Genomic DNA, 25,739 nt, shown 5'->3' on the forward strand with positions numbered 1-25,739 from the left:
CACATTTCTTCCCCCATTCTGATGTTTGGTCTGAACAACAACTGAACCTCTTGACCATGTCAGCATGCTTTTATGCATTGAGTTGAGCCGGCGTACAGGTGTACATAATAAAGTGGTCTGAGTGTATATAGGAAATATTTGCCAATATGGACATTGCTGTTTATGTTCTTGTCTTCATTGCCTAGTGAGTAAGCACACAATGACCTAGAGACATGAAGTCAAATCTATTAATGACAATGATTATATAATGTGATGTTGAGTAACTTAGTAGGCCTTTATGAAGTGTGTTTTTATAGCTGTGCTTGTAACGGGGAGGTGCGGAGAGCCAAGCGCGACTAAGGGTGATCCTAAATGAGCGAACACACCAAAAGTGTCCGCCACCCAGGCCCCGGGGAAATAGCAGAGACCGGGGTACAAACGGAGACAGCTCCGTACAAATAAGAGCCCCAAATAACGGCTCAAAAATTAAAACTACCCATTAAAACCAGAGCGAAGAAATAACGAAAAACAGAGTGCATAGACGTGCGCACTCAACCCCCGAAACGGGGGGGAAACCCAAAATAAACGTACAACCTAGTGTAAAATACTAGGCACAGAAAATAAAACACCAGAAGTCGCAGCTCCGGAAAAACTTAAAACAAAAAGTACATACCCGGGACACCGCCCCGTACCCACAGACTCACACGAGAAAAATAAAAGAAAACCAAGAAACTCAAACCCTAGGAAGGTGTTCGAATAAGGCACACTGCCAGCGAACAGAACCCCTTCCTTACCTAAATTAATAATGCTTTTTTTGCTAATAGCAAGAACCAAAACCCAGCACAATACCTGACTCGAATACCAGCGTCTACCGTGTGCGTCTACCAGCTTGGGTGACAGAGCATAAGTGTACACCGAAGCAACGACTGAAGGGGAATGAGAGCTTAAATACTCTCCAGAGGTAGGTACCTGGCTGATACTAATGACTACCAGGTGAAGGTAATCAAGCACCCCCCTGGTGGTCACAGCCGGTACTCCTCCCCAACCCTGACAGTGCTATCTTATGTATAATCCTTCTTCAGAACTTTATTTTTGGAATCTGCTAAATTAATTTCAATTCAAACTATTCAGACTTTAGTGCTTACTTCTAGTTACAGGCCAGTGGTTCCCAAACCTCAGCTCAAGTACCCCTAGCCAGATCCAGGTATTTTATATCCAGATTCCACTCATGCTCAGCTGGTCTCGGCAAATATCAGTAAAATATAACGCCTATGTTAGTTCGCCTTTTCTAAAGCTAGTCTATTTTGTTGTCTACTAATCGGTTTCAAATCAATCCGAAAATGCGAATAAATTCATCCGAGTGCTTAGAAAAAGTTGTTGGATGGTATGATATATGACGGTGTTCAAAAAGACGACGACCAGACTATCGCCACAGAGCTCTTTGCTATCAAGTCTGAGCTCGCCTCGGCAGATCTACGGCACCATAACGATACATTAAGTGTGTCCGCTCTCTCATGCCGTAGACGGAACTGTAAGGCACATCCAGAAAGAATGTACAAGGTGAGAATAAAAAACGTGTATTTAGCAAAACTAGTATCACGAAGTAACTAGTATTGTAACTGTAATCACTCGGTGTGAGAAGTAGCCTAGGGTATGATGAGAGGCTCGTTAATTGAAAGGCTGGATATTTCTGGGGTCTTCGGGTTTCGCTAAAGGGCTTTTAAGGACAAGTGCGTTGACATTTGACAGGCTAACACAGTGAAGCCTGATTAAATTGGGTTTCGTTTAGCTTACAACTGCTGTATTTTATTATTCGCATTCTAGACTGAAATATCCGTGAATGAATGGTGATATCCGTGTCTTCTGCATGGCCTATAATAAATTAAAATCACATAGCAACATGATCGGATTTGGACGTCTGAGACGAGGAATTTGCGATATTGCATGATAAATAGTAGTTATTATTGAAAATAAAAAAACCATTTCAGAATGAGTCCATCTATTGCCTACGTGTGTATGTATTGATGAACCCAGCATGAGTTCAGCTGAAAGCCGGTTATATTTGGTTTAAACGTGAAAACTTTTCGGACATCAGTTGACTAGGTCACTAGCACGTACGGTACGTAGCCAGGCTATATCCGGGTAAAAACCTGAACATATTCCGTTACTCCGTTTAAGTTAAGTTAAGCTATGTCAAAAATGTCTGTTGTCAACCACATAACTCAGTACTCTCCATCCTAGACGTCAGATTTTCGGTTTTTATTCACTACGGATGGTCGCAAAACGTTAGCCATCGTTGGCCAATGCAACGCATGACTTGTGACAGGATCATGATGTGTGCTGAAATAATTTATGTCGATTCGCCATTTTGTCAACAGATGGAGATGCAGATCTGGGAATCCGGGATTTACATGTAGCTAATCAGAAATGCAGGTTCCTTGCGGAGTTTATATTGATACTTGGGCTGACATTATAAGTCTTCTTATAGAATAGTGGCTGCTCCATATTTGCTATGAAGAAGTGTTTTCCCTTAATTTAAAACACCATATGCACAAAATGATTAGGCTGTTCCCCTCAAGGTTTGAACTGTATCCATGAGAACAACATGTTTTATACTGTAGGCTACCAAAATCTACAAAATCAACAGGAAATCATCTGTGCTCAGAAATTGTCCAGGCATAATAATGACAAGGCTCACAAGTGAGATGGTGTTGTCCTCGTAAACACAACACCCCCTCAGAGTCAGAGGTGGAAAATAGAATAAATAGAAGCAGAAAGTAAAAGTCCTGCTTTGCATTTCTTCTGCCCATTCACCTTTACATTTACATTACATTAATGGCATTTGGCTGACGCTCTTATACAGAGCGACGTACAGTTTATTAGACTAAGCAGGAGACAGTCCTTCCCTGGAGCAATGCAGGGTTAAGGGCCTTGCTCAATGGCCCAATGGCTGTGCGGATCTTACTGTGGCTACACCGGGGATCGAACCACCTACCTTGGGGGTCCAAGTCATGTACCTCGTTTGAGCGTCTGCCAAATGCCAATAATATAAAAAATGTAATGTGTGTGCATATGAGGTCATGATCTCAGTATTTTAATCATATATTTACACCAGATTGATGCATTTAAATGTAAAAAATGTACAGCTCATCACTGACCTCGGAATTTTTTTTAGATCTGCGTACGATATTTTTACCCCCTCCAAATGATTTTATCAACCATAAAATGTAGGCTGTATAATCTCAAACAATCTCATAGATTGCCCAACAAAGTAATTTAGACATATCTACTTAATGTAGTAGGTAAATTCATATTGATATTTAGTGCTTGCACAATCCACAGCAGGGTCCCCAATCTTTTTTTAACCGTATATAGTTAAATACATTACAAGGGAAATGCTGTCAAGTTAGCAGCTGACGTTAGCTAGCTGCAACAGACATCGCAAAGGACACCCTAGGATAGACTCATCATGTTTCTGGAACGTAACGTTAATTAACTCATAATTGACACTTGTATAAACCGTATTATCATATGTTTTATAAATATACCCTTCGCTGTAATGAAACACCTGCGATTATCACACGGTGTCAAGATCACAATATCAGAGCTAATGCTGCATTCCAGACAAAATGTAAAAAAAAAACCCTAAAAAACAAACAGACATGTGAAACCATTTGGGAATATACCATTTATTGACTTTTGACGATTAGCAACTGATATATCTAAACCGGAGCGCAGTTAACCAGTGGTATAATTTCTGCCGTTGGGTCAGTGCAGAATGCGGACAGTTAATGTGGTTTTACGTTTGCCACATAAACACCACCAGTTTTTCATGGCCAGCCATGTTTTTTTGTTTACGTTTGGCATCGTGGACCTGGAAAGCTTGGAGGTCGGAAGTTGGACATTTCAACTGGGAAATGCATAACTTGAATCGTGGAGAAACCGGGATAAACGTTACAAGGCTGGAGTAGTATCAGACAGGCCGCCCACAGTTACACTCTCATTGGCTGTCCGCAATTTCAATCACAGGAGTGTGGCCGAATCGGTGCTTATATATTTATAAGCGTTAGCAAACAACTATGCACACAACACTCAAAAACATTCGGGACTAGTCAAAAAAGATTCCCCGCTGAAGCTCCGGAAGGCCGATGCTGGTGACGCCACTGGCTGGGAGTTTTCAAGACCAGGCTTGATATGGTGCGAGATGCTATGTGACTAAGCATTAGGTACACTTTAGTGCAGAGGTCACCAGCCCTGGTCCTGGGGAGCTACTGGGTCTGCTGGTTTTCGCTGTTACTCTGCACCTAATTAATCAATTGAGCAGATGATTACACAGCTAACTCACCTCACCTGGTTCCCTGGGTCTCAACAGGGTGCTGATTTTAAGGTGTAAACAAAAACCAGCAGACGCCTCCATTGCTGAGCTGATTTGTCTGTTCTCATCGATATGTTATGTTATGTTAACTGTACTAATTGGCAAATTCTCGTGATTGGAGCAAAATCCCGTGGAGGCCTTTTACTTTCTGAACCTGGATTTTACACCTCTGCTCTGCTTGCACCATGTGTGCAACAATTTGTTCAACCACAATGAAGTGTAAGAAGTTAACTACATTTAGCGCATTCATTGTGGATACACTGCAAGTTATTGTAGCTCTCCGGTTTCAGTCTGAGAATGTTACACAGGCCCTCAGAAATGTGAGCGTTATGTCATGTTATCTTATCTTGTGTCTTGCAACCTTGTTTTCCACCCCTTTAGATGTCTAGACTCTGGCTTTTGCTCACTAGAGCATTATCAGCTCACTGGACAAAGTCCATTTTTTCTGCATGGAGAACTAAGATTTAAAGCTAGATATAAGTAGCCAAGTCGTAATTCCCATCAGTTTCATTGGCATTTTTGACACTTCCAGATAAAAAGAAAAATATGGGACCATCTATGGGAGAAATGAATGCAGTTTTCCTAGTTCCTTCAAAGACATTATAACATTTGGACATTTGTTTCTTATTGTCTTATTGTCATTGTCTGAAAGCATTTTTGTGTGTGGCCCTGGAATGCAGGAAATTACTTATAAAGATATAACCCCCCCCCCACACACACACACACACACACCCCAAGTCCCACTCTGTAAAACAATTCTGGGGAGAAACATGCAGAAGTGTATCAGTGTAATTCAGTTACAGTTGGATATTAATGCTTGAAATAAATTCCACTTAACACAGTGCTTTGTATATTACCTTAGTTTAATACACCACTATCTAAGATGTCAAAAGTTTCTTTAAATGTAGTGCTTCATGGGGTGTCTCGGTGGCGCAGCCTGCAGAGCACTGACCGCATGCTCATTGTGAGCCGCGACGTCAACGGTTCAAATCCGACAGTCTGACAATTTGTCGCATGTCTTTCCCTCTCTCTCACCCCCATTCTTCCTGTCTCTATATACTGTCCAATAAAGCTGAAAAAGGCCTAAAAAATATCTTTAGAAAAAAAAATTGTCGTTCTTCATATCAGTTTTCCAACTTTCCATTAGCTCTGTACAGCAATGTTTAGAGTGTTTGGGATTGATTGCTTGAGGGTCAGAGCTTAATTATGCTGCATGTAATCTGATTCTCATCATTGTCCTCTCAGTGAGTGTCCTTCCTGTTCCTGTAGGCCCAGCATGTGTATTTCTCCAGGGTTTAAATGATCAACATAGGATTATACAAGAAATCCCTAGTTGCTGATGTAATTCTCAATGTACAATGCACAACCAAAGAAATGTCAATATAATGGAATCTTAAATTGGACATGCTGTAAGTCTGGTTGTGTCATTCTCCTGATCCTGAGCTGGGACACTGTTTTCACAGTCACTCTGGTTTTCTGTGCCTTCAGGTGGCAGGGCTGACAGCTGCACCAGGAGCTCTGGGTCTGATGTCCGGGACAGTGTTTGCTGCCAGAGAAGAAAAACCTGATGTCACCCTGAAGTCCGATGAGGTACCACGTTGCCCTCTCTTCCACAGTCTGGCATGGCTTTCCTGTGTGGCCGCTATGGTCATCCTAACTTTGGTAGTTTTTTTTTCCTTATGGCTTTGGGACTGATCACATGGTTTATGCTGCAGCTCTCCCTGTACACCACGCCACAGCAGAAGTTCAGATATGTGAATCCAGAAGCTGGGCAGTTGGAGCAGAGTGTGGCCCTGCTGAGGAAAACTGCTGAGCCCTACACCACCTGGTGTGAGGTATACTGAACCATACTGTTAAGTACTCTGTTTCTCTGTGACATTTTCTCCAGACTCTGAGTATGGCCGCATCTATACTGCTTCAGCTTATGTCGCTCTATGCCAGGGAATCTATGCACAAATCGTTAGTCTGTGTGTTGGTATTTGTTCTAACCAATTTCCTCAGTTTTCTGACTGCTCTTTGAACTAATCTTTAGGATGCACTTACTGTCTCGCTTTGGCTGGTGCTTATACTAATGTCAGATCAAGATATGATTGAGCTAATTAAATAATCAAATGTAAAAAAATCCTTATAGGGATTGGCCCTTGTTTGCACACCGAAGTGCTCGCTGTTACCACAAAAACACATCTGTGCTTTAGAGTCAAAGGTTACCATTTACTTCGGTCAAATGCACAGTCAACATTTCCTGTGTTTTATTGTAAGGAAATCATGTGGTCCAGTTAACAATTGACATAACTGTACACATTAAAAGGTTAGCATGAACTGTTTCTTCTTTGTGAACAGGACATGTTGGTCTGCTTGTTGCAATGCTTTGAATATAATGCTTCAGTGCTCTTTGCTTCCATCATTGCATGTTCTTTTTATTACGCCAGTCTTCTTGTTCCCTTTCAGCAAACTGGCCTTGCTGTTGCAAAGAAATCTCAGGTACTTATTTTTAGGGATTCAGAGGAAAGGTGATGGATGATTCACTTTAAAGGGGAAAAAAACTAAAAATGCAGAAAATGGAAAATTGAAGGGGAAGTTCACCCAGAAATCAATTTCCAACTACCCAGGGTACGATATATCCATCCAGATAGTTTTGCTGAGACATCATTCCTAGATTTGACATCATATAATGGTCCTCGATGGACCTTTTTCTTCTGGTAATAAATCCTCCAAAAATGTAAATTTGACAAACTCAACAGCAACATATTTTTCCAATTATAACGCCACAGTTACAAGCAAACATCGACTGCTCAAGTTTCATTTTGGGGTGAACTTCCCCGTTAACAATTTCTCTCATTCTATTCCTTTTTCAAAAAGGTTATTTTTATTTGATGTTATTTTTGTTATCCATTTTTAAGCAGGCTATAGCCTTTTCATTTTTTATTTGTGTCTATAATCAATGTGGATCAATGAATTATGTATTTTCTGGCACTCTACCTACAAAGATGACCATTTTAAAGGGGCACTAAATGTTATTTGTTTCAAAGCTTCTGGGTTTCATGACCATTGATTTCTACGAATGTATTTACATATTTACATTCATCAGAATACTCTTGAGTTCATTAAGACCATTTTGAAACAATAACCAAATTAGATTCTTTATGCATTATTGCTTCTTTTTTATTTATTTTTAGAGTGGAGGTTTTCTTTTGAAATATTAATATTAATTAAATGAAAAATATACAATTGTAGTATGTGTTGAAGCAACCTTGGTTTGACAGGGTGACTAGGGTTAAATTGATAGCGGCAATTGTGGTCTGGGTGTGCTCAGTCAGGTGCCTCCAATCTGCCTTTATCAAATGTTTTTTTCTTTGATGAGGTGGATAATAATATTTTTTACAAATGTACCATAAAGCTGAAATGTTCTGTCCATCAGATCCATAGCTATCAGTTGCTGCAACATTAGAGGACATGTTAATAATCAAACAACTCTGTTGAGGAGTGGAGGGAGATAAGGGGTATAATTGCTCAATTGTGCAATAAGCATAGTTCCTTAACCTTTAACCATTTAAATGCCCTGTCTGCCATAAATATAAGGCTGGAGCAAAACATATTTTTCATGTATGTTATTCTCTCATGCTTCTTATCTTCTGCACCGTTGTTTAGGACTGTATCATGTCAGTGATATAATCTTTTTGAAAGATGATTTTTTTTCTTATAAGTATTTTTGATCCCATCTAAGTGAATGTTTGTAAATATTTGTACAGTATGTTGATATATTATCTTAACTACCATAGAGGCTATTTGTTTATTTTGTTTGGCCCTATACAGGTCAAGTTACAGGGCTTTATTTTTACAACATGCAGCTAAACCTAAACTATTAATAAAGCCTTTATTAATAATACTAGTAATGTATTGAAGCAGAATCCATTAGTGATAGTCACAGTTTGCAAAGTAGTCACTAAAAAGTCATTATTTCAGAACACATGAGAACTCATTTAAAACAGGAACTTGAACAGTTAATATCCTTGTGTCATTCTCAGAACAAGACTGTACGTTTGCATAGCTCCAAGCCGTTAATTTGTTCGTTTTCATGCATTTACACAGACCCCATGCATTTTTGGTTCTCTATTTTGTCTTCTCTTTTCGTCTCATATTTTGTCACTTCCTGTTGTATTTGGGGATGTGATCATTTCTGCTGAGGTACTGGTGGCAAGTGATGTTAAGAGCTTGAGGCTGTGAAGCACATTTAGCACATTCATAATATATTGGGAATTCAGCTTCCCTTTCAACTCCTATATATCATATTCAATATCTCTAATAGCATTATATTATATGTACAATGAAATTGCTTGCATCTACAGTGGGCTCCAGAATCATTGACTGGCAATGCACAAAAATAGACAATATAATTATCGAGGAACTCAAAAATGTGAAAAATACTGTATTTTATTAATGTTTCAATGGAACCAACCAAAATTAAGGTTCCATAATTATTGGCACCCCTGTTTTAGTACTTTAGTACCTCTGGCAAGGATAGCAGCATTTGGGTCATTGTCTTGCTGGAAATTCCACATACAGTCAAGTCTCAGCCTTATGGTAGAGCGAACTAGATTTTCAGCCAAAATTGCCTGATACTTTGTGGAATCCATTGTACCACTGATTTTAACCAGTGCCCCTGGACCTCTGCAATTAAGACAGCCCCAAAACATCACTGACCCACCAGCATATTTCACTGTGGGTATGAGGCACATCTCCTTTTTAAGATCAATCTGTGCTTATAAATATTGTTCCTGCATGTTCAGCTGTTCTGTGTTTGTTTTTTGTATGTCCTGTATGTCCAGGGTGTCTACAGAGATGTAAAGCCCAAAGTTGAGTGCTCCATTCAGTTCGGAAAGGGTGAGACAGGCTTGCATCTGGTGACATGCCAACATGATACACAAACTTCCCCCAAAAAAATATGAGACTTTACAATGAAAGAATACACCATGTATAAAGCACACACATACACCACTTATACAGGATCAAACCTAGTATATTTCCTTTTGTCTGCGCTTTCAGGTTGCTATGGCTATTTGAAAGATCCTCCTCCTGAATTCTACCCCCGGGTTGGTGTAATTGGATTTGCAGGCATCCTGGGACTCTTTTTTGCAAGAGGTAACATAGGGCACAAATTTATGCCATTCCAATTATATCAAAACCTTTTGCATCCAAGCCCCTCTCTCAGGCTTATCCCCCATTCCTGTCTGCACCCTTGGACCTACTTCTCCCATCTTTTTAATTTTAACTGGCTGTATTGCAGTGGTGGAGGTCAGGTAGCACTGGCTGGCCTTATTGAAAGGTGTCAATAGATGTTAGACAGTATGGGCCACTTTCACTGACACGGACTAAGCCCAGTCTTAGACTGAATTCTTCTTTGAATGGAGATTCTCTGTCCAAAACTACATTTATCCCAAAACTAATCTTAATCTGTGTCTGTGAGATGTAGACCTCAGCTCTACAGGGACTTTTGTTCTCTCATTCTGTAGGATTTGCATTCACTGAGTGTGTGGTTTCCAAGTTTGCTTTTCTATGGGAAGAGGTCTGTGTTCACTGAGTGTGTATGGTCCTCAGGTTCCAGGATTAAGAAGCTGATCTACCCCACAGGCCTGATAGCTCTTGCAACCTCCATGTACTACCCTCAGCAGGCTGCCTCAATTGCCAAGGTGATTGGATGGAATATTCTAGAACCAGAGCTTCCTGTGTGCATATAGAACACATGCCACCCTGGGAATAAACAATTTTTGTCATAGATCAGCTTTAGAGATTTACCACCTTCTCTGGTATCCTTTACCAATTTACTAATCCTTCTCTCTTCATGTCTTTCTTGCTGAATTTCAGGTGACAGGAGACAGACTGTATGACTGTGCTCTGCAGGGATATATTGCCATGGAAGCTCTCTGGGAGGGCAAAGCTGCTACTAAGCAGGGGGAGGAGAAGGTAAGGCACTGGAATATATCTGTGCAACAGATGCATGGATACTGTGGTAGCAACCATCATTACCACCTGGTCTGTGCAAGGCTGCTTGGTCTACAGGGTTTAAGTTCAGTAATTTAATTTCCCTTTATTTAATCTTGGAGAGAGTCTAAATTGCCCGTAGATATGAGTGTGTGAGTGAATGGTGTGTGTGTGCCCTGCGATGGACTGGCGACCTGTACAGGGTGTATTCCTGCCTTTCGCCCAATGTATGCTGGGATAGGCTCCAGCCCCCCTGCGACCCTGTTCAGGATAAGCGGGTTCAGATAATGGATGGATGGATGGATAATCTTGGAGACACATTGAGAGCAGGTGTCTTCTTTTGCAAGTGTGCCGAATGTACACATAAATATAACAATAAAATAAAATAACAGTAAAATAAATCATTAAGATTCAAAAGGAAAACAAAAAAGAATTTAAAATAGTAATACATCATATAAATATATAAAATATATATAAACATTTTTAAATATTCAAAAGTCAGAAAACCAGACTTATTTATCATCACTTTAATTTATGAACACTAAGGTATTCAGTTTCAGAGTTTGCTGTAATGCGTTCCAGGTATCTGGGGCACAAAATATGAAAGTGGTTTTTCCTAAATTTGTCCTGACCCTGGGAACCTGATGTGATAATCAATCTTGATACCATTTCTCCAGTCCATAAGTATTGAAAGATATGTTGGTAGTTTTGGTAGAACTGCCTTATAAATCCCCCCAAAACAATCTATTTATCTTGATGGAATGAATATCTCTGGTGCGCTGGTGAGAAGGGGACTGCAATGCATCATTTGCAGACAAATGCAACATTTTCTGTTTCCTTTGCCAGTCTTTGAAGACAGAACAGAAGACTCAGGACAACAGCACACAAAGTAGAGACTAAACATGAGCATAGAAGGTATTGTATATTCTTACCACAGCCAAACTGTGCCACATACATACCCACTGTTCATCTGTTATGCATGTCTGTGTGACAAGTTGTACTTAGCCACCATGCTGGAGTTTCCTTTCAAACACCTGTCTATCATACCAGGCATCTGTAACATCTGCATATCATACTTGGGCAACACACCTGTCCATCATGCCTCTAACACATGTTCTACAGACCTCACTGTGATCCCCGGGCACTGCTCCAAAGTAAATGGCAAATGGACTGCATTTATATAGCGCTTTTATCCAAAGTGCTTTACAATTGATGCCTCTCATTGACCCATTCACATACACACACACACAACAACGGTGATGGGCTGCCATGCATGGTACCAATCAAATCACGTTCGCAAACTTATGTTGCCCAAGTTCGTGCTTGAACTTGGCTAGTCAGTAGACATTAGACTAATGTGTTACAACTCTATGGTTACAACTAACCTATTCATCACACAATTCCCATCTAATAGCATCCTATAGTATATTGGGACATCAAGTTCATCATAAAATCAGACTTCTTCCTGATATATTTAGTGTCTATCCTAACAACTAAACGGTAACCACATTTTCTAATGCATCTGCTTGATATTCCCAGGTGCAGTACATCCAGGGGTCACCAGGAGCTCACGTACTTATCTTGGTAACACAGTTCTTCCCAGAAATACGTCAAACAAGTACTTTCTTTTCCATCTCCTGGGACCTGCTCTTGCACTAGCCTATTCCTCTTTTTTTCCTTCACTCTACCACAGAGGAAGGGCCTGTCACAGATGTCCAAAACTTGAATTGTACTGCTGCTTCTCGGTTCCCCTTGTAATTGAATGTATTTATGTAAAGACGTTTTAGAAAGCTATCTGACTGAGCCATTTTTTTCTGTCTGGTATTCATTCCACCATGACGCAAACAAGTAACCTTTTCTTCACATACATTTTTGACTCTGTTATAGACAGGCTAATGTCGGCAGCCAGATGGATGGCCCAGACAATCTGTCCCATTCCCTTGCTAGCTTATTGTCAATAGATGTAGGCTGGAGCCAGGGAAGCCATTTTGAACATCATTGAAACATAAAACGTCCAGGGATGAACAGAGGAATAGACTACAGTGAGCGGTTCACTGCACCAAGGAGTTAATTCTGTCTTCTGTGTATTGCATTCAGGAATGATAAACTATATTAAAAATATATATATTTCTGAAAAATCACATGTCCTAGCGTCTTGAGGGCTGATCTAATGGCAAGTGGGGATTTTTGAGAACATTACAATTTTTAAAGGAAGTCACTGGTACCCGATGAGAACCATTTCAAGTTTACAGAACCACAGGTTCCAGTTGGAAATTTATTTTTTCTCTGTGATGTTCCAAAGTATTTCCTCTTTGAGGTATATTATTCATGAATACATTCTGATAATTGCATTTGTACTGGGCTGAAAACCCTGGTACCATTTATTTCTCAATCCTACATGGTGAGAGTCACTCTAATGTCACAGAGAAATTACAACCTGGCATAGGCCGAATGGTCTGTTCCCACTCTGTACTTTATATTCTTTTATAAGAGTATTTACACAGCAAAAACACATGATGATCAGCTTTGGGAAAGCCCCAGGTTTTGGATTGGTCAGAGAGATGTTCCCTTTCTCTGGTAAATACAAGAATGTGATGTATTGTTGATAATTCCTTTCATCTTGTGCGAGCCTGGCACATGTAAAGAAAACATAGGCCAGTCTCAAGAACATGATGATTTTTCTTTCATGTCCACAGGATACTTACTACATCTTGGAACATAACATTGTAGGTACTGGGGTTTATGACAGGAGCAATAGAATGTCTGACTTGTACCTCAGCTCAAAATGCATCACCTGAATCTTTAGAAAAATCCAGTGTTTCCAATTATTTTCCATTACGTCCTTTAAATGTGAAAATTGTTTGGAACAGATTGGACCTTCATCTTGCAAAACTAAAGACTGGCACAGATAATGTAATAAAATGTCATTATAGCAATAAATAAATAAATATTTAATGGCTATGATTGCATTATATGGAGGTCATCTGATATGGATAACAGTAACCTAGATCATGGGGTTTGTACCAAATTACTTTCCTTTAAGAATTTTTTTTTTTTTTAACCAAAATATGTTAAAACATAACCAGCCTAACACTATATTCAAAAATTATAAAAACAAAACAATGTCAACACAAAGAAAATAATATTGTGTATTTTATTGCATATAATGTGTGAAACAAGCAAAGACCAAAATTTTTTTTTTTGCTTACTCAAAAAAGAGAAAGGAAAAGTAACAGAATGCCCCACCCAGGGGGTAAACGTGTCCACATCACGGCCATCTCTACTTGGCGGACATCTTCAGCAGGTACTCCTTGTCTATCTCGAAGAGCCGCCAGCCCTCCTGTAGTGAGAGGTCAGACGCGCCGCGCCGCTTGTAGAACTCGATGGATTTCTTGTTCCACTCGGCCACAATGAAGTGCATGCTGCTGCAGCGCGTCTTCACCGCCGTCTGGAACACCAGCCACGAAGAACATCAGTGAGCCATGTCTGAACCCATCCAACACTACTACAGTCAACCAAACCAGTACTGATACTTGAACTGAATTGAACTTTAAAAGTACACTCGGAAACATTAATTTAAGATTCAATTTCTATTCTTATCCTTTTTTGTAATTTGTTCCATTACCCTGGAATAATCAGAAAAAATTCACAGTGACGGGACAGACCGTCCAGCCTATTTTAGATGTGCTACAACCATTACCTCTCCATGTTTCGTGAGTGCACAAACCAAACCAATAATGAATAAGTAAAGCTCACCTCACTGAGCTTCTTCAGAATCTCTGACCCAATTCCATACCCTGGAACACAAACAGGAAGATCATAAATACTTAAAACCCAGCACAGAGGCAAACAGGAACACAGTTATACAGTGAGCATATGGTTAAAGGGCAGATGTTTAGCTTTTATTAAAGGAGTATTTTGAAGTTTTCCAGTCCCTAGGCTGTTCATTGCCTTTTGAGTCTTATTGGTGTTTGATCTCTGTAATTGCAAAGGGACTGGTAGGCATGGAAGACAGATAGTGTCAGTGACTACTGTCTGCTGAAGACTTCATAAACACAACTAGACAGGCTACACTGCAAGATGCAAACTACTAGTTATGTTATTCCTACCCAAGAAAAAAGAAGAAAGAGAAAATTGTTTAATGCACCAAGTTCTCTCATAACTCGTTTTCTTTTAAGTCCACTGTGTGGCCTAAGTCTCTGTCAATTTTGTTTTTATTTATTTATTTCTCAGCATCATAATTGCTTCATTGACTTTCATTTGCACAACTCCTCCTTGGTCCTCGTGTTTACAAACATCAATAACAGACTCCAAATGCAATCAAAAGCCTAGACTCAAGACTAGATACTGAAAGCTCTCTTATACCTGGACTAAGGAAGTGAAAGAACATCCCTGACTAATCAGAAATGCCTGTGTCCCCAACATTATGGTGCCCTGAAATGGGGGAATTGGTGTATAAAATATGTCTATAATACTTCACCACATGTGAATCCTAATATATATATATTTTTTTAACACACTTCTATATAACAAGGATGAATGTAGCTAAGGTTTTACCTCTGTACTCCGTCATCACATAGAAGTCCTCCAAGTACAGCAGCTTTCCTATCCAGGGGTCATAGGTGAAGTAGTACATGGCAAATCCTATGATAGTATATCCTAAAGAATAAAAAAAATAAAAATACAAAAATCATATGAACATGGTATGCAATCTTATAATGCTGTCTCTGAATGAGTTGTGAGAATATGCATGTTCATCCCAGAAAAGCAATAAGGGGAATGAGCTTCCCCTTGCATAACATAGCTCTAATGTACAGTGCAGTCTGTAAGTACCTGGACAGCGGTACAATTTCTGTTCTTTTGACTCTGTACTCCAGCACATTGGATTTGAAATGAAACAATGAATATATCACCTGATATGGATGTAAACCCTCAAATTAATGGCGACAGTCTGCACTTTAACCTCATTCATGGTTTAATTTCAAATCCAATGTTCTAGAGTAGAGCCAAATAACTCTTATTGTACCACTGTCCAAATACATACAGACTGCATCATGTGTCATCTGTGGAGACCTGGTAGCTGGTCACCCATTTTACAGTAAATCTGCCTCTTCATTACATTACATTAATGACATTTGGCAGACGCTCTTATCCAGAGCGACATACAACAAAGTGCAAAGTGCATACCCATGACCAGGGATAAGTGCACTGAAAGACCCTAGAGGAAAGTACAATTTCAACTGCTACCTGTACAACAAAGATAAGGACTAGGGACTTAGCCTGACTCGTACAGTAACGGGATATTGCACTCTGGCCACCTGCCCTGTTCCCAGAATCCAATTAACTGCAGTGGCTTTGGAATTTCCCTTCATTACGAACGAAGGCCAGCTCCAGTGCATGCCCGTAATAGATCATTACTGGAAAGAAGCCAAAGGCTCTTTTGTATGGTCTGATAAGTCCTCTGAGCCACAGAGTGACATTATTTACAGGTTTGTTTTGGTGTTGGGGCCAATGCACAAGTATGTGTGTGTGTGTATGTGTCTGAATAGCCAAAAGTAAGTTACTAAAACTGGGCTTCAGAGAGACATGCTTCCGCTTGAGGGTAACATGACCTCATTGGAGACATCTGTCACCATATCACTTCCTAAAGGCCTCCTTACCTTCTATGATCAGGGTCATGTTCATTACAGAGTATGTGTGTGTGTTTATGTGTCTGAATAGCCAAAAGTAAGTTACTAAAACTGGGCTTCAGAAAGACATGCTTCCGCTTGAGGGTAACATGACCTCATTGGAGACATCTGTCACCATATCACTTCCTAAAGGCCTCCTTACCTTCTATGATCAGGGTCATGTTCATTACAGAGTAATGAATCTTTCAGTTACCTCCCCGCCCACCGCTGTACAAGCCAAGAGCCGTGTACATGGCAAAGCTAGAGACTGTAACCTGAAGATGAGGATACATTGAGAGTGTATCAACAGGACAGAAGATATGCTTGTTTAAATTATGTTTGGAACAGAAGCCGCATCCAATGATGTGTAAGGCTGAAATACTACTATGGTCTTGAGTAGTGGTTCCCAAACTCGATCCCAGGGGCCCCCTGTGTATGCTGGTTTTTTTTCCAACCACAATTGCAATCCCAGATATTAGCTGTTAACTTTTCTAAATTAGGTACTTGTCATGTTTTGAGGGATGTTTTACCCTCTTAGGACACATTATGTCTGAAATTGCTTTGCATGCAATGAAGAATACAATGCCCATGTTCATATTGTGCTTACTGTGATGTATTGCAAACAATTACATAAAATGAGGTAACATGTTTTTATAGATCTAATTAAAGACTGAGGTTTATCACAAGGCTCCTAATTAGGTTGCTGAGTGCAGGTATTTAAGTTCTTTCATTGTTCCCGTCAACTTACTGACACAATGCAGGTTTGGCTCATAAACATTTTCTTAGTACTTGAATACTTCCTACATTACCTACGAAATGCTTACTTTTCAGATTATCCGGATTTTGAAATCCCATTTTTTGCTATCCCAGATCAATTCATCACAATACATAGGTCAAAGTCAGTCTAATTTCAGAATTTTGCATAATTAGTCCTATTCATCTGCCTTAGTACCCAATACATTGGCCAGTCAGTCTAATAAAAAATAATTAAAAACACTTTAAAACTTAAAATAAATTTTAAAAAACTGCCAGACACAACTGTTTTGAGAGCACAATGTTTTTCCTGATCAATCAACCCTAGTTAAAATAATGTCTCACTACAGTGTGTCTCTTTGACTGTCCAACTGGTCCATATGGATTCTGGCATAGCATTTTGTGAGTAAGAACTATGATATTCTTGTTTTTGCACATACCCAATAGGCAATTATTTTAAAATAGATACCATAATATATTTTCAAATAACATCCCAAAGCATTTACAATTTGTAATGGTTTCTTTAGACCACATTTATTATTGTGGGTTCTTCTTGAATATATTTTATTGTCCATTTAGAATGGATATTACATTACATTACATTATTGGCATTTGGCAGACGCTCTTATCCAGAGCGACATACAATTGATTACACTAAGCAGGAGATCCTCCCCTGGAGCAATTCAGGGTTAAGGGCCTTGCTCAAGGGCCCAACGGCTGTGCGGATCTTATTGTGGCTACACCAGGATTAGAACCACTGACCTTGTGTGTCCCAGTCATTTACCTTAACCACTACGCTACAGGCCGCCCTGTTTTGGAAGGGTTTGTGTTAGGTGCAATCACTGGATAAAACAATTTATTAAAGGTTAACCATGTGTCCCACATGCCCCTACATCAACCTTGAATTCATCCTGAATCCACCCTTTCAGTGGGATCAAGATTATCCTGATTTTCAGTATGAAACCCTATCCCTACACTAATCTCCACCTTAGAAATTTGAAATACCCAAAACCAACACATTTGATCTAGATTCTAAGTATGATTGGATTACAAAATCCTTATCCCAATTTTTAGGATCAGGATCACAGCTTCTAGTTTGAAATACCCAATTTTAGGATTTAAAGGAATACACCAACATTTTGGGAAATATACCTTTTGTTCCAATTTATCCAGATTTAGAAGAGATTTCATTATCATTTGAACTTCGAAGCTGTCTTATTTACACATGGTATCTCCTCTAAGTCTGGGTAAATCGGAAAAAAAGGTATATTTCCAGATATTTTGCTGTATTCCTTAAATCCTATCCGATTACTTTTTTTTGAATCCACACTTTCACCAATTAGGAACCTGTTGATTCACTTCAGTCTTTGATTTGTTCAGTTACTCCATTTATGTAATTGTGTTTGCAGTATAGCACAATGTGAATATGGAACTTTTATTCTTCATTGCATACATAGTTATTCCTGGTGTGGTCTAAGAGGGTAGATAATCCCTCTAAACATGACAAATACCTAATTGAAAAAAAAAGTTGGGATTGTGGAATTGTGGTTGGAACAAAAACCAGCATAGACAGGGGGGCCCCGGGACCGAGTTTGGGAAGCACTGCTCAAAGGTATAAAATTCGTGCGCTAACATCCGTACAGATCTGTTTCCGCTGGACACATTTTCCCATTTCGCTCAATAAAATTTCATTTCTATAAAACATAAACGTTTTTAATGCACCATGTTGGTTGACGTAGTCATCTAAATCAAAACCAAATGTATTTAGTAAATAATATTTGAAATAGTGCTAACCCTCTACGCTCTGCTGGTCCTTGGGCACTTCGGCGATGACGCAGTGGTAAAATGGGTGATCCCCGAAGCCATCTTCGAGCAGGTCTGTAAAGCAACCATTTGGTTATGGTCTCCCATTATGTTCTCACATTCAGCCTCGATCTGAGAGTCCATTTTACGTATACCTTCCTGTTCTATAAAATACGCACCCTTCTCAGTCAGAATGACCTGCTCCTCCATTTCTTCGAATTTTGCAAGTTCCTAAAAATGCACAAATATAAACGGAAGACAACGTTTTATGCACACCATTAACACTTGGAAATGTGTAGGCTACCATGCGTTGTTAAATTTAGGCTACGCAGTATTTTCTTTGTGTTATAGATAAGCTAATAGGTTAGGCTATCCAGAATGATAATTGAACTGTATCCTTGAAGGTGACTAGCAGTCTTAAATAACGTACATATCTAGGTAGTTTTGTTAAAGGGAAATATTTTACTTTTACGCACCGTAGGCTAGTCGACACAAACAAAGCATAGCGTTGTGGGACTGGGAAGGTGAACACGTTGATAGAAATTTTCAGCTAGACAAAGGGACAAAAACATGGCAGTACCAAACGTATGGCTGTGCTATTTTTGTTGTTATGTATTTATTTTTTATAAGTTATAAATAATCTATTCGCCATTTGTGTCCTCACAACATATTTTAAAGCGATGGTCATTTAATTTTCATAACGTTACCTACCTTTATGAGTCGCAATAAGTCAGGCACGTCCTTGGGTTCAGCTTTCCGTAATATAAAATTGGCCATTTTCTTCTTTTACTCTTTTTTCCTTTTCTCACGAGTCCTCTGTATGTGAAAAGAAGCAAAACGTGTTTCTTCATTAATTTCCCAGGGGTATACCCTCCGTAGTCAGTCTGGGATCCTGACCCCTAGAGAAGAGATTACATACAGACTAACCGCACGTAGCGCAAGAATGTGTCATATGCCTACTGCTCTTCGCTTTATAAACACCGTTTTCCAGGCATGTCGCAACACCGTTCCGGAAGAGCTACCGGGTCTTTGACGTCACCGTCTCCAAGTTACTGGATCGCGTGACATTAGGTCCGCTAGTTCTGCGGCCATAGAGCGAATAAAGCAGCTGAGGTCAACAACATTCACCGTCGAAACCCACCCCCACGAAACGAATTTTAGATTTTTAAACGTTTTAAAATATTTTTAAAAGAATATAATAGTTCATCATTGACATTAGTATTATATTGTTTTCTCTTTTTTCTTACCATAACTGATTAATAATTACCATCATGAACACCTCCCCCCCTCCACACACACACACACACACACACACACACACTTTTGCTCTATCCAAACATAAATAAATAAAATTGATCATTGACTTTCAATAACCAATTATTTTGATCCACTTCTAGAAAAAATAATAAAACATTTTTTCAAGTTAATTTTAATTATTGGTGTTATTTTTTATTGATTTATCTACCTTTAACTATTTCTTTTACCTTACCTTTCTCTCATGTCCCACTGTTCAGGAGGCTTAGCCATTTATAAAAATGCCCTGTTCAAAATAACAAATACAAATAATTTTACTCGATGCAAAGCATACAAGGGAAAGATTCAAAAAATGTCTTGGACTTTACATTTGTAAAGTGATAACTGTCCTGAGGTTCAGTGTAGCAGCTTTCAATGATTGACAGTGATTTATATCCAGTCCCTTTTATTACATTACGGTGCATCATAGTCATTTGACAGATGTTCTTATCCGGAGGGACGTACAATAAAGTGCAAATCAGAACCAGGGACAAGTGGGCTGGAAACCCCAGAGGGAAGTATGGTTCCAAGTGCAAGAGTGATCACATAGATAAATATCAGGTACTGTGTTTCTCGATTTCCCTAGTCCCTAGCATTTTCGCTTCTTGTTTCCCTCTGTGCTTACCATAGACTGTTTTCAGTTTCATTCCCTTATTCATTTGTTCCCCTGTGTCTCATTTTGTGTCTCCGCCTCCCCACTCCTTATATGTACTTCCTTCCTGTCTCAGTTCACCTGTTTCTCATTGTGTGCTTGTCAGTAGTCCATTTAAACCTGTCCTTTTCTGTTTCTCATCGCTAGTTTGTCTTTCTGTTCCCCACCCCGGTTCTAGCTTCCCCGTACCTGTGCCCTGTATCTGTTATATTCTGTTCTGTTTGGAATTTTATGGTTTTTGATCTCTGCCTGGCTTTTTCGATTCTGCTTTGGATTTTTTGGATTTGTACCTCTGCTTTTCGGTCTCCTCGGTTTTTGAACTCTGCCTGTCTCACATATACCTGTCTGCTTGGATCTCGACCATTGCCTGTTTGTGGATCTGCCCTGTGTCAATAAGGCCTGCTATTATGTTATCCCTGAATCTGTGTTTGGTTCCTCCTGTCCCGAAACCAAGAATGGTAAATGGTGCGCTGTACAATTGATGCTTCTCATTCACCCATTCATACACACACTCACACACCGATGGCGATTGGCAGCCATGCAAGGCACAGACCAGCTCGTCAGGAGCATTTGGGGGTTAGGTGTCTTGCTCAGAGACACTTCGACACAGCCCGGGCGGGGGATCGAACTGCCAACCCTCCAACTGCCAGACGACTGCTCTTACTACCTGAGCTATGTCGCCCAAGAAGTAGCAATACTACAGTTTTGGCAACTAGAACACTAAGAATAGTAAAATAATTATACAAGCAGTGCAAGTGTAATCAATACAGCATATAACATACATGGACTTTTATGGACAGCCATTCCACTGAGCTACCATCTTGCATACACATACAAGTTTGAACATGAGGAGAAATACTTGGATATATAAAATTCTGTTAAAATATCAAAAAGTTTATTGTTACTTGGTTCTTATTAATCTTTTGAGAGTACAGGGTGGCATTAAAAATGCAGTTACTTTATTTTACTTTCAGCAACAAGAGAGTGTCCTGCTCCTGGCACAAAATACTTGTTATCCTTCTGAGAGTGGAGAATTTCTGGAAATTTTGTCATGTGGATAAATCAACGAACAATTGTTGAGTTAATATTGGCTGCTTTGACTATACATTGTTGTACTAAACCTTGAATGCAGTGCTGAACATCTTTATAAACTTAGGGAAAATATTCAGTCACTGATGAGTCACAAAATAAAATCAAACCAATAGGAAATGCAGGCCTATACAGTTCTCATCATTCTGATAAATAAATAAATACTTGAGAAAAGAGAAAATAACAGTGTGGTCTGTAAGTATTGCGACAGTGACACAATTTTGTGGGTTTGCTTCTGTATCCGATAAGGGGTCAATACACCACAATATCCCGTCACACTAGCCGGACTGGGGACTTCACTAAGGGTGCTACTTAAACTCTGAATTTTTCTGCCAATGTATTTGGTGAATTGTGAGGCCTGTCAATAATTCATATTTACCCTGCCAAATTAAGAGCAATGGCTTTTTTTCTCATGATCATGCACACAAGCTTACTGTCATAGCACTTAACTGCTTAAATCATTGATAAGCAGGGGTCTCTAACTCAGTTTAAATGAAAACATTCAGATTAATCTGGGAATAAGTAGAACCCTTGCTTTTCTGCAGCTGTGGAATAATTGGTGGTTTCTCAACAAATTTCTCTTATTTTTAAGACTTACTATATTCAAAGCAAAATAGAAACATTTAAAGTGTCAATAACTGGTTGCCAACAATGCCTCCTTCCTATAACTTCTACATCACAGTACATCTGAGTGAGTTCTTAACCCCCTCTGCATTTATAAAATTTTATGTGTACTTTGACAAAGGTAACCCATTCATTAACCACTTTTTAATTGTGGTTGTTTAAATATAAATATAAATACATTCATTTGAGTCTTCACCACTGTCTGGAAGATGAGCCATGAAGAAGGTGAACTGTAATCCATATATATATATACACACTCACCGAGCACTTTATTTGGTAATTATTAGACTTTTTTTTTACTTCTACTACTGTAGCCTATCCACTTAGAGTTATGATTGCCTTGCCTATGATGCGTTGTGTGTTCAAAGATGCTATTCTGCATACCACTGTCGTAATGTGTGGTTATTCGCATTTCTGTCACCTTCCTGTCAGCTTTGACCAGTCTGGCCATTCTCCTCTGACGTCTCTCATTAACAAGGCATTTATGTCTGCAGAACTGCTGCTCAGTGGATTTTTTTGCACCATTCTTTGCAAACTCTAGAGACTAGTGTGTGTCAAAATCCCATCAGGAGATCAGCAGTTTCTGAGATACTACACCCTGTCTGCAACCAACAATCATTCCATGGTCAAAGTCACTTAGATCACATTTCCCCCCATTCTGATGGTTGATGTGAACATTAACTGAAGCTCCTGAGCTGTATCTACATCATTGTATGAATTGCACTGCTGCCACACAATTGGCTGATTAGATAATCACATGGTGTAATAAAGTAAAAATGTTCCTAATAAAGTGCTCAGTGGGTGTATACAGTGTATACACAGCTACAGTATTATTGGCACCCATGATAAATATGCTAAAAATACTGTAAACTAAAAAATAATAGTTATTTACAAAAGCTTTATTTTCCAACGTGTCCATATATGTGTCCATATCTGACACTTGACACTTGAATTTGCCCTACAATTAGTCATGTGAGAGTCATTGTAAATCCATAATAAGCATGGTAACTTTAGTGCTCCCTGCACAGACATGGGTGGCACAATGCATAATACATTATCCATCCATACAAAGTAGAAGGTTGAACAGGCTTTTAAAAACACTAACCACTGTCAAAATATTGCAGTGTATTTCCAAATGTATTTACAGAAATAGAAACATGCGTAACAATACCTAACTTGCATTTTATAGCAGAAATTTCATACAGGAGAGGATGTTTTCAAAAGACCAAGTAAAAACGGGCCAAATCCAGGCGTGCAAAGCTTGTAGAGACCCAAGTAGACTCAAAGCTATAATTGCTGCCAAATGGGCTCCTACAAGTACTGATTTACTTATATAAATTAGAGTTTTCACTTCATCGTTATGGGTTATTGAGTGGAGATTAATGGTCAAAAATTGCCTTCTGAAGCCACAGTTTTTACAGACCATTGCTAATTAGCATGTTAACTGTTACCAGTTACTTGCATCTGTCCAAAAGACCCTAACAATCATTTTTTAGTCTTTGAGCCTTGTTGGAATGTGACTGAAAAAAGCTGTGACCTATGACATTCTTTTCTTTTGTTTCCATGCATCGCCTGCTCTCTATGTTGATGACCTGTGCTCGTCTAGACTTACAGGATACTTTCAAGGAAATTTGCACAAAACAGGGTGCCGTCTGTTCTTTTGGGTATTACTGACTTGCTGCCTGCATAAACTATGCAGCTTTTTGTGAGCTTGTGTAGGGAAAAATACAATGCCTGCTTCAGTGTTCTTGGATGGCCACCTAACACAGTCAACCTTACTCAATTATCACTGGGGGTTTGAAACAAAGCCTTGTGACAATGGCACCACAAGGATGATCAACGGGTGTGAGATGGGCATTGCTTGGTGACAATGACCATTTTGCTTCCTTCCACACCACATACATAGCTATGTAAAGCTGTCTATTTGTTTGCTTGTCACGGAATTAGGGACAGGAACCTGCATTTTACTACAGCATTTTATTTCAGATGTGGCATATAAAAGCTTGTACCCACACAATACTACTTTGTAAGTGCCCTGCTTTGCTTTTGCCCAGTATGTTTCATACTTTAAAGAAGACTGTTAATAACTTGTTATTGACCTACACTTTGGAACAACAAGTTCTACTTTACAATGGACCAAATTCCTAAAGCTGGCAGAAATTTCGACAGGAAGAAGCTGTGAAATAATATAATTTATCCATATGTAGGAATTCGGTTTTTATGTATGTGCGTGTATGTGCATAAATACATTTATATTAGCTTATATCTTGTACCAGACACCTTTCTCAAAGATAACATACTTTACCATGAAGTTTTACACATGATACATTATGAAATGTTTTTTTGTTAATTGAAAATTTCTCAATGGTAAAACAGTGTTCTGCAAGGGATCCTAGCTCATTGCCCCACAGACTAGTGTAAAACGCTCCAGTCAAGCAGTCATGAGGAGGCAAGATGCGCACACACACACACACACACACACACACACAAAGATATTTGCTCTGTGAAATTATAATTGTGATGTCATTGTGCTTTCACCATAACATGGGGTGTTGTGAGACATCCTGGGATGATACAAGAACAATGAGGTCTAACTGACATGTTGAGGAGATATGGCTGGGATGTCCTAGTGATTCTGTGTCTCTGTGTCTGTGTACACTGTAATTTTGCGACATCCTGTGTTACACTGCAGTTATTTTTCAGGGTTGAGTACAGCCTCACCCTTGTCAATGATAAACAGAGACTCTCTGTACAACCCTCCAACGCAGTATAGGCCTCGCCCTCTCACCCAGCCATTAGAAGTGCAGAGGTCACAGTATTATCATATCATCACAGCAGTGCAGAGAATAACTCTGATGTATTGTCCACCCGCGTAGGGGCTGTGGTACTGAATAGAAGCTGTACTGAGTGACGGGGTGTGGGGAGTCAATGTGTGACCGCATAGACACACATTGTATGGACACACAATCATCTCCAGATTTTCTGTTTAACACGCAGGATTGTCATGTGGTTTTTTGTGGATTGTCAAGTGGTTTAAACAGAATCAACAAATCACTTATGTGTAGAATAGACATTTACACTGGTAGTTGCATTACTGTGGAGTTGAATGAGAAAATAAAGAGAAAAATTAATTCCATGATTGCAAGCCATGAGGAAAAAAAACGTGAATGTTGCTGCATTTTTGTAAGTCACTGTGTGGACGTCAATGCATGCAACATAATATAATCTCTCCTTAAAGCCAAACTATCCTTTACCTGCATTTTTTTTATCCTAAAATGTAGGACAGCTATCGGAAAAGAAAGATATAAAAGATAAAAAGGGTAAAACAGATTCTAAATATTAAAATTGAGGGTTGAGCTCAGAGGCAACTCTTTGAAACAGAGGGCCACAGCAGCTAAAAAATCCTGCATACTATGTGACATACTATGTGGGCAATCTGTGTGGGGCATGAACTAAAATTCCCCCTGTGGTACTCCTCATGTCTAACTAAGAGGTGTGCAAAATGAAGACATTTATTTCAGAA

General features: G+C 39.3%; 2 protein-coding genes across 4 annotated transcripts; one reads left to right on the forward strand and one right to left on the reverse strand.

The window, feature by feature from the left end:
* Window positions 1-1,350: 1,350 nt before the first annotated feature.
* apooa (apolipoprotein O, a) lies at window positions 1,351-12,127 on the forward strand. 2 transcript variants are annotated; one of them, XM_061247399.1, is made up of 10 exons: window positions 1,351-1,539; window positions 5,843-5,944; window positions 6,070-6,189; window positions 6,803-6,835; window positions 9,181-9,235; window positions 9,398-9,493; window positions 9,950-10,041; window positions 10,217-10,315; window positions 11,180-11,248; window positions 11,873-12,127. In XM_061247399.1, the coding sequence occupies exons 1-9, from the start codon at window positions 1,366-1,368 to the stop codon at window positions 11,231-11,233; spliced, it is 825 nt and encodes a 274-aa protein (XP_061103383.1). In that variant the 5' UTR covers window positions 1,351-1,365; the 3' UTR covers window positions 11,234-11,248; window positions 11,873-12,127. The 2 variants fall into 2 exon arrangements, with proteins under 2 accessions (XP_061103383.1, XP_061103384.1); XM_061247400.1 differs by lacking the exon at window positions 6,803-6,835.
* Window positions 12,128-13,473: 1,346 nt separating this feature from the next.
* LOC133132169 (diamine acetyltransferase 1-like) lies at window positions 13,474-19,567 on the reverse strand. 2 transcript variants are annotated; one of them, XM_061247401.1, is made up of 6 exons: window positions 19,270-19,567; window positions 18,738-18,789; window positions 18,550-18,633; window positions 14,891-14,992; window positions 14,090-14,130; window positions 13,474-13,781 (listed from the first exon to the last, which is right to left on the reverse strand). In XM_061247401.1, exons 1-6 carry the CDS (start codon window positions 19,333-19,335, stop codon window positions 13,614-13,616), a joined length of 513 nt encoding a protein of 170 aa, XP_061103385.1. In that variant the 5' UTR covers window positions 19,336-19,567; the 3' UTR covers window positions 13,474-13,613. The 2 variants fall into 2 exon arrangements, with proteins under 2 accessions (XP_061103385.1, XP_061103386.1); XM_061247402.1 differs by lacking the exon at window positions 19,270-19,567 and adding an exon at window positions 19,035-19,256.
* Window positions 19,568-25,739: the final 6,172 nt, after the last annotated feature.

The sequence above is a fragment of the Conger conger genome, chromosome 7 (assembly GCF_963514075.1).
Source record: "Conger conger chromosome 7, fConCon1.1, whole genome shotgun sequence".
Taxonomy (NCBI): domain Eukaryota; kingdom Metazoa; phylum Chordata; class Actinopteri; order Anguilliformes; family Congridae; genus Conger; species Conger conger.

Coding starts and splice junctions, on each gene's coding strand:
- apooa (XM_061247399.1), top strand. CDS start 1,366: ATGATATATGACGGTGTTCAAAAAGACGACGACCAGACTATCGCCACA. Junction 5,945..6,069: donor TCACCCTGAAGTCCGATGAG/GTACCACGTTGC, acceptor TTTATGCTGCAG/CTCTCCCTGTACACCACGCC. Junction 6,836..9,180: donor CTGTTGCAAAGAAATCTCAG/GTACTTATTTTT, acceptor CTGTATGTCCAG/GGTGTCTACAGAGATGTAAA.
- LOC133132169 (XM_061247401.1), bottom strand. CDS start 19,335: ATGGCCAATTTTATATTACGGAAAGCTGAACCCAAGGACGTGCCTGAC. Junction 14,131..14,890: donor TGTGATGACGGAGTACAGAG/GTAAAACCTTAG, acceptor TTTGTGTTCCAG/GGTATGGAATTGGGTCAGAG. Junction 13,782..14,089: donor TTCTGAAGAAGCTCAGTGAG/GTGAGCTTTACT, acceptor CTGGTGTTCCAG/ACGGCGGTGAAGACGCGCTG.